The following is a 9,632-nucleotide window of genomic DNA, read 5'->3' on the forward strand; positions in this document are numbered from 1 at the left end:
GCTACTGCCTCCGTGTCAGCGCTCCACCGCTTCTGAATTCACTCCCCGCCAGCGCTCCACAGCTTCTAAAGTGTCTCCCACATGTCTTCAGCTTCTCCTCCTGCAATCCAAAGCAACGATGTCTTGTTCTTATCTACTTTCAGCTGAGCTGCTCTCGTCAGTTTGAATTCACTCTTAGAAGAGAGCAAAGACAGCAGTGAATTATCAATACAGGAGAAACATCTGCATGAAGTCCAGACACCTGGAACTGAGGAACCTGAGTGGGCGACACGTGTCTTTCTTTGTAAAACGGAGAGGATGTTCTTTCCTCTGGGGTTCTCAGCATCCAGTGTGATCGTGCGGATGAAAGTGCGGTTTCAAGTGGGCAATAACCAGGTCAGTGAGAAACAAGTTCTAGCAAGTCTCTTCTCACGGGGGACTGTGTTAGACTCCTTTCCAGCTCAGTATGCCCTGTCATGCATGTTACACAATAGGGTTTGAATAATAACTCCTCTGCGTGTTTTTTATTGAAAATATTTTTCATAGAATATATTTTAATTACGCATTCCCTCCTTTGTCTTCCCCCATCCACATCATGCCTTCTTTGTCTCTCTCCTTTCGGAGAGAGTCCCATAGGCACTGGAACTATTTCGTTGCCTTGGGATGCCTAGTCATCTGCAGTTTGTTTGCAGAATTATAAAGAGTAAGAATCTGGTTAAGAATGCCCCCTCTTCTGTACCCTCTCCAGGTCTATCCAGGGCAGCCCCTGCACCTAAGCACAGTAGCCACTGGTGATCACAGCCAGCCTGAGACAAAGAAGTTCATAATCAATCTTTATGAGCTTTGTAAAACTGAGAACACAGCTGCCTTTGCACATCAAGATCTACTCAGTGCTTTGCTGCTTATTCTTAGCATTTGTGTTTTAAAAAGAGAGCAGGGGAAGGAGAGGCGCAGGTTTTGAAGAGCTTGCCTCTCTGCCTGAAGCCCCCTCTGTAGGAGTGTCAGTTCTCAGTCTGTGAGCACTGAAGAAGATTGAGAGGCGTGATGACACTTTTACATGCAGAGTGAAAGGGCTTACTATGTCTAGGTTTGAGTCAGCGTTAAAGTGTGTGCTGATGTAGCTGGAGAATGCCCTAGGTACAGGGACAAGCACTGTCCCAGCATGACCTAGGGTGGCAACAGGACCAAAGCCTCCTGGCTTGGGAGGGCCGACTGACTCATGCTGGGAGCACTCTGGTGTTCTCCTCCCCCTCAGTGGAGGCCAGTAGGTCTCCAGATCACTCAGAAGTGCCCAGACTGCACAGTGAGCCATGGTGCCGGCTTCGGCGCTGGCTGGCCTATAATGAGCCACAGCCAACAGCTTCCCAGTGATGTGGTTCGGGTACGTGTTGCGGAAGTAATGTTTGAAGATACATTAGCTATCCTTATTTGTTTTGTGGCGGGCTACTTAAGACCTATGAACCTAGTTTTACAACCTGCCCCTGGGCTACGGTCTGGTCTCAGGAGCCTGAGGCAGGTACGACAAGGTCTACCCACATGACTCTAGGCGGCATCATGCTTGCTGCAGGGGCTGCTGGGTATCCTGGGCCTGGATCTTGGGACACTCGGGAGCAGGCCCTCGGGTCTCTTGCGGCTAAAACTGTCACAATAGGAAGCTGAGCCCAAGGGGCTGACTGTGCACAAGCCACTTGGGTCTAGCTCATGGCTAGCATGCCAGGGTAGACTGTCTCCAACCTGGGGAACACTGGGGTGCGCGGTCGGGCGAACGTTGCTGCCTAAAGCCTGCCGGAACCCAAGCTCACGGCTGCACAAATGGTCCCTTTTGTGTCATCAAGTCTGTCTTTCCTTCCACAGGGTGGCCTTTTTCGGAAGTGTCCTTTGCTATTGACACAAGCTGTGGAGCGGACACTTCTCATTTTTTCCTATTAGACACAGCTGTGGTTCCCTCCCATGACAGCAGCTGAGCTGTGTTGAGCTCAGCTCAGCCAGGGGCTGGTTTCTGTTATTGCTGTGCTGCTTTTGCTGAACTGAAACCCCTCTTTGGAGGGATAATCAATAATAATAATAATAATAATAATAATAATAATAATAATAATAAAAAGAACATCCTGTATCTTAATGAAAATGGATGAGTAAATGTCCCCATTGGAGGATTAAGTCCTTTGGATATGTATATAAAAATGGTATAGCTGGATCCATTTTCAGTTTCCCAAGGAACCACCACACTGATTTCTACAGTGACCGTACAACTTTGCATTTACAGCGGCAATGGATAAAAGTCCCTCTTTCCCCTCATGCTAGCCACCTTGAGCTGCCATTTGTTTGATTGACCTTGGTCGTTGTTACTATTGTAAAATGAAATCTCGGAGTAGTTGTGATTTGCAGCTCCCTGAGAACTAAGGGTGTTGGATATTTCTTTATGTGTTTCTAGCCATTTGTGTTTTACCTTTTGAGAACTTTGTTTAGTTCTGACCCCTATTTTTAAATTGGGTTGTGTCAGTTCTTTTTTCTTATTTTAGTTCTTATGTATGTTAGATATTACCCTGTTGGTGGATGGTCTTGTGCACTGTGTATTCAGATGCTGGTTTCTGTGCCCTGAGATCTGGTTACAGCTGGGACACGGGCACTGTCATTTCTATGAAGAATCTACTGTATCAATGTTGTGTAAGCATCGCTCCCCAATTATCTGATTGATCACTAAAAAAGCTGAGTAGCCTATAGCTGGGTAAGGGAGAGCAGGAGGTAGAACTTCTGTTCCCAGTCTGGGGGTCTCAGGTAGAGACCAGAGGAGGAGAGAGAGAGGAGAGGGAGAGAAGGCGGCGACATGACGCCATGAGGTATTTGCCAAGAGGACAGAGTTACAGCAGATGGCAAAGGCAAGTCTGAGACAGCAAGTGAAAGGGCAGGTGGCTGAGAGGTGGCCAGACTAGAATACATGGGCTAGAATAGAGGAGTGTCTTCACAGCTAAGAGCTTAAGGCTTGTTTATAAATCTAATAGGTCTCTGTGCCATTATGTGGGAGCTAGGGCGGGCATGGAAAAGGCCCCTGCTATTAATACCTTAATTCAACATTAACTCTCTATCATATGTATAATACATAAAGACATTTCCCCATTTTGTAGGCTGCCATTTTATCTAAATGATGGTGTCCTTTGTTATGCAAAAGCTTTTCAATTTCATGAAGTGTCATAACATTAATTTATTAATGTTTTAATTATCGGTATCCTGTTCAGAAAGGTTTTTACTGTGCTTGTGAGTTCAAGATTGCTTTCCCTTTTCTTTTCTACCAGATTCAGGCTATTTGGCCTGATGTTGAGGTCCTTGACCTATTTGGAGTTGAGTTTCATGTGGCATGATAAATATGGGCTTATTTGCACTGTTGGGAGTATCACCATCCTCAGGCTCAAGTTGTACTACAAAACTGTGTTCATAAAAACAGCTTTATCAACAGGTATTATCAATAAACAGACATGTTGATCAATGGAATCTAATTAAAGACCTGGACATAAGTCCACATACCATGAACACCTATTATTGACCAAGAAATCAAATACACAGAGGAAAAGCATCTTCAATAAATGGTGCTGGTCAAGCTGGATGACTGAATATAGAAGAAGAGTGAAAAAAGATCTAGGGACCTAGCAAATCTTGTCAGTTTCATGGTGCATTGTTTACTTCCTGAGGTTAATGAGATTCTCTACGGGAGAGAATGTTTCATTTCAGAGGAAATAGCTATTCAAGTTATAGGATAAGGTTCTAAGTCATTAGGAGGAAGAGAAGACGGTTGCAAATTGAGTTATAAATATATTATTAGACTTTTCTGAGCCTTGAAAGGGTTAATAATTCATGGAAAAGATACTGAAGTAATGTTTATCAAGGGAAGTTTGTGCCTTTGCATTCAAGTTCAACTCCTACTCAGGAAAATAAGATTGACATGTTTATAACAAGAGAAAGGAGATCATGATATTGGAGAGAGATATGAGGGAGGGTGGAGATAGAGAGGGTCATGAAATACATGTGGTAAAAAAAAAAAAAGCAGAAGCAGAAACTATATGGGAGATGGAAAAAAACCATCTAGGAGACAAGCACATGGGGCAGGTCAGTTGGGGAGGGGAATGAGTGATGACAAAGTACAATGACACATACATCTGAAAGAGTGGTAAGGAAACCGGCTTCATTGTTTGCTAACGTATAAAGATTAATTTTTAAAGGGGAAAATCTACAATAGTAGTCGTTTTTTTTTTTTTTCTATGCTATACCTGGTAGTAAACGTAGTTAAGAAATTTATGCTGCTGCCGTCATATCATATTGCTCCTCAGCGTGGCAGGCAGGCGGGTGGATAGGCTAGGAAGTTGAGTGAACTTGTTTCAACAACTTAAGTTAGAACTGTTCTTCAGAATCCTTTGCCTGGTGTGGCTCTTGGTCAGCGTGAGCCACGTGAGGTGTCTTGTGCAATATTTGTAAACTAGTGGCTCTGCTCTTGATTGGCTCGAAGGGTCTTGAGCACCCAAGGTCCTGTTGCGGCTTGCTCTTGTAGTTTAGTCAGTTACTCGTTTCCCTGATGCGGGGTGGGAGCCCGTAGGAACGGCAGCTGCTACGGTAAGTCTTCATGTGAAAGATGCCTGCTGCCCTCCAGGCCACCTTATTACCCTTGGCATTTGGAGGTGCTGAGACTGAGGCTGTCTCATTCTCGCAGTTGTCATAGCTTTGCTTCCTCCAGCTTCTTGCTCAGTTTTTGTCAGGATGTTGCACGCGACAGAAAAAAAAATCACCTTTCACACTGGTTTTCACAGTTACATAGTGCTTAGAAGGAAAATGCCATTTATATTGCCTAGCAGGTTGTTTCAGTTAGGGTGTTAGGAGACATTATGACCATGGTAACTCTTACAAGGGACAACGTTTATTAGGGGCTGGCTTACAGTTTCAGAGACGTAGTCCATTATCCTCATGGTGGGGAGCATGACCGCATACAGGCCGGCATTGGGCTACAGCAGGAGCTGAGAGTTCTACATCCAGATCCAAGGCAGCAGAAGGAGACTGTGTGCTCTGCTAGACGTAGCTTGAGCCTGGATGGAGTAAACTGGGAGAGGAGGAGCAGACTAGCTGAGCTATAGAGAAGAGGGATTCTCAGACTCTCCAGCTGGCTGCAAACTGTACACAGAGTTCCAGGGTCATGGCCTCTGCGAGTTGTCTCCATGTTGGTGTGGAATTTTCATTATCGCTTTTGAGTCATACCTGCACCTATAATTAACCTCACACCCATACTTCTGTTTGTAACCCCACAAAAACTCGTTGGTTCATGCACTCTTTAGTTTGGTCTGCTGAGCCATGATTTTCATATGCTGAGCATATGAATTAGTAAAACACACGAAAGAAGTGACAGTTTATGAGGAGAATGACTGGAATGAAAAAATTCTCCAAACATATCAGGTCGAATGGTTTCACATTAGATTTATTTTTAATCTTTAGCAAAAAGATGAATTTAGTGGTTAAATTTTTGATCAAAGTAAAAGAAAAACAGTTAATATAATAAAAAACCAATATAGTACTAATTTAGTATGTGAGCAGTGCAGCGAAGAAACCACCGAAATGGCTGCTCCATTATTAGGGTGGAGGTTTTATTGTGAATAGGAGAGAGAGAGAAAGAGAGAGAGAGAATCCAGAGGCATTTGGAGGAGTGTAGAGCAGACAGAAAATAAACAAACAAACAAATAAATAAAATGCAGACTGAACGTGGCTGGGGCTATCTGTGAAAGATAGAGGACAACAGAGCATAGCAACTACCATGGTTTATGGGAGATAAATAGCTGTGGGAAGAGAAGTGTGTGATCTGGGGTAGGCCTGTGACTTTAGGGTAGGGGAGGAGGTAAGAAGGGCCAGGATGAGCTGGGCACAGTAGTGTATGCCTTTGATCCCAGCACCTGGGGGTCAGAGGCAGGTGGATCTTGAGTTTGAGGCCAGCTGGGTCTACAGAGTGAGTTCCATACAGTGAGCTACACAGAGACACCCTATCTTTAAACAAAACAAAGCAAACAACAAAAACAAACAACAAAAAAAGACCAGGATGCTAGCAGGGGCTTTACGATGCACACTGGATACTTGTGAATAGGACCTGTAGGAGCCTAGAGGCCAGGATGGGCTTTGACAGGCAATCACAGGAAGTCAATGGAGAGCCATATGTCCTTTCTGTTAGAGGCAAAGGAAGCAACTTCCTTCGACAAATGGGAACCCATTTCACAAATTCCTGAGGACTTTATCTGATCACCAGAAATCTTTCTATAGTCCCATTTAGGTGGGCCAAGACTGTCATTTCTGGATATATGCACTGTCTGAGACCTAACAATATCAAAGTTTTTAAAAGAAACAATAAAAGATAAATATTCATCATGAACATCTTTGCAAAAGTTTTAATAATACATTATCAAAGAGAAATCAGCAGGCTACACCACAACCAGGTAGAGCTACAAGAATTATTTATTGAGAATTAAGGTAAAAGGAAACTGAAAACAATGTTGTTTTAGTTTTTAAACTTTTTTCTAAAATTCATCATCTGTCTCTGATTTGATAGTAAATAAAATTCTTTTAATTTATACAATAGGCGGTCTCTCATGGTCAATGTTGAAACTCATAGATTATAGGCATATAATATTGTTACCATGACCACTTAACACTACTCTAGAAAGGCCAGTGCAGTTAGGGAGAGAAAGAAGCATGTCCTTCATATATTAGTAGAACAGGAAAAGTGATCTCATCTGTGGATGTGATCACATGCTTAGAAATAACTGAAAATTAACTGGAACTATCAGTTATGGTAAGAGAACTCTGAAATACTTAAGTATGAAAGTTATTTAGTAAGACCCAATAATTATTCTATGTGCTAAACAGACATACAAAAAATAGAATAAAAATTTTATATAATATCTTGAAGAGTATAAAAAGGCTAAAAATGAAATTAATAAGTGTATCAGAGTTCTCTAGAGTAACAAAAGTTCTTCTCTTCTTGTTGTTAATCCTGAGATTTGCTGGGGAAAAACCAGTTCCACCATTTTGAGGGCAAATTTGAAGCAAGCTTTCTTAAATATTAAATACTGACAAAGAGATGGACTCTGGTCAGGACCCTTCCCTGGAACTTCCCAACTGAGAGCTGTGTGTTGAAGGGGTTTATGAGGACAAACCAATGAGGCGTTGTTATTTTCCAAGAACTACAATTCCCAGCATTCCAGGAAGTTGCCCGGTTCCTGGTGGGACTTAGATGTTCATTTTGGGTATTACAATGTATACAGGCCCAAAGCTTTTAAAAAGAAGCTATTTCCTTGACTATATTTTGAGCCTTAGACACAGTGTGGGGAATTTGGCTCCTTTTATTCTCAAAGCCAATAAAGGTCATAAAAATAAAGGGTCTTTTCTGAATAAAAATCTATTTTCTTGAGAACAGGCATGTAATTTCTTAGGAACAGGAATGTAATTTTACATGCTTTACCTAACATGTAAAAGATACTAAGATCTAACCCAGCACCACACAAAACCAGGCACAACAGCACGCACCCATAATCCAAGCACTCAGAGAGTGGAGGCAGGAGGATCAGAAGTTCAAGGTTATCCTTGGCAATAATATCCCAAGCTGGAGGCTACTGTGACAGCCCATCGGAAAACAAAAAACCAAAAACAACAAAAAGGGAGATAATTTTAGAATAAGAAAGCACCAACTAAAAATGTTTATAATAATTTTAAGAAGGCATGTACACATGTGTGAGTTCTCTACAGAAATTCCTTAAAATTAAATTGTTGAGCTGGGCGTGGTGGAACGCACCTTTAATTCCAGTTCTTGGGAGGCAGAAGCAGGTGGATCCAAGTTTGTGGCCAGCCTGGTGAACAGAGGGAATTTTAGGATGGCCAGGGCTACACAGATAATTTTTTTTTTAATTTAAACACTAAAATAATATGTAATTTATAGAGCAATAAGTTTAATTATTAATTCACCAATCTGTGCATATTTATTATAATCCCTTTTGGTAAGTATCAGTTACTTCTGACTGTGTGACTTTTGGCTAATTTTTATTTTCTTTTGTCATGTATCATTTCCCCCCCTAATTTGCTTTAAATATATAAGCAAATGGTTTAAAAAGATTTTTTTAAAAAGCTAGTGTCTTCCCAAATTAGAAAATGGATTTAAGCACTCGAGGGCTCTCACATGTAGATGCTTTATTAGACCACACTCTGCCAGGCCCAGGCATGTGTGCGCCACCTCTACATGTCCCAAGGCGGTAACTAGAAGGAGCTAGAAAGGGAACAGAGGCAGGGGAACAACTCTTCCAGGCTTGGCCTCCGGGGCCCAGCGGACTTGGGCTTCCTTTAGCGCTGTCAGGGCTTCAGCCCGGAGCAGAGCTGCTTTGAGTCCTGTTGAAGGACTGGCCACAGATGAAGTCTCGACGTCCAGTGGGGACCACAGACTGTCAGGCCTGCAGGCCCAACTGCAGAGAGCAGGTCTGCTGGTCTCTAGATCTTCAGACCGAGCTCGGCGGGACTGTGCGGAGGGCAGGAGAGGAGGTCAGAGCAGAGCAGAGGGCTGCAGACCCGCTGTTTGTCAGAGTATCTGAGCAGGTGAGCGAAGCAGAATGGCCGCGGAAGCCTCCCCACATCCTGTCAGAACCGTCCCAGACCAGCCCCTGGGGCGCTTCCCACACTTGGACTTTCGCCAGGGTTGGCGTGTACAATCCTGATCGCTCAGGGAGGAAGCTGGACTCGGCCTCACACTTTCTGACGCGGATAAAGAGCCACAGTTTGTTAACCCCGAGGTTGGTGAGTGGGGGAAGCTGACGGAAGGCCCTGTGCACACAGACCCCAGGCTCTGCAGAGCTAGTCCAGCTTCCACTACCCTGGGCGAGCCACTACCGTTACACATGCCTGACCACGGGCGCGGGCCGAGCAGGCCTGAGGAATTTTCTCTTAGCGAAAGGCCCTCAGGAAGCGAGGCTGTGGCAGACAGTGTCCCTGGCTCCCTCTCCTCTCACAGGCTCTGTGGAGAGCTGCAGCAGTCCTCGGGGTTTGTCTTGTTCTGACCTTCTGGGCCACCAATGGCTTTTCAGCACTACCCACCAGGCTGCCCTGTCCCACCAGAATGCAGGGCTTTGTTCTGATGGACCGAGTTGCTACGGGAAGAGCTCAGAAGAGCTGAAAAGATTTCACAGTAACGTAAGCGGCGTTACCCTGGCTAACGCCACCCGAACTGTACAAAATGATGGTTTCATAATCACTTTCTTGACGTTATGCCCTGACTCACAACCGTAAGAACACGAATGTTTTGTCTTCTCAGACGGCCAGTTGGACCAATGACACCAGCACTGCAGGCGGGGCCTGGAGACTGGCCAGCTACGGCGGCCTGGCAGCGCTGCCCCTGCCCCGCGGGCCTTCTGCAGTGGAGCAGTACAGGAAGGGAAGGCCTACAGGGACCCAGCCCACGCCGCCCTCACCCGCCCTCACCCGCCCTCACCCCCGCCCTCACCCGCCCTCACCCGCCCTCGCCTGCCGTCACCCGCCCTCACCCGCCCTCGCCTGCCGTCACCCGCTCTCACCCGCCCTCACCTGCCGTCACCCGCCCTCACCCGCCCCCACCCGCCCTCACCCCCGCCCTCACCCCCGCCCTCACGCGCCCT

At 45.0% G+C, this 9,632-nt stretch overlaps 1 protein-coding gene across 2 annotated transcripts in view; it reads right to left on the reverse strand.

Annotated features, from left to right (window-relative positions):
- Positions 1–8,069: 8,069 nt before the first annotated feature.
- Positions 8,070–9,632, reverse strand: part of LOC129668543 (Fc receptor-like protein 2) — a gene marked incomplete in the record, with an annotated part of 45,144 nt that continues 43,581 nt past the window's right edge. For both annotated transcript variants that reach the window (XM_055596576.1, XM_055596575.1), the window contains 1 exon segment: positions 8,070–8,503. In XM_055596576.1, coding sequence (XP_055452551.1) covers positions 8,484–8,503 — 20 coding nt within the window.

The sequence above is a fragment of the Psammomys obesus genome, unplaced genomic scaffold (genome assembly GCF_907164565.1).
Source record: "Psammomys obesus unplaced genomic scaffold, mPsaObe1.curated_primary_1811, whole genome shotgun sequence".
Classification (NCBI taxonomy): Eukaryota; Metazoa; Chordata; class Mammalia; order Rodentia; family Muridae; genus Psammomys; species Psammomys obesus.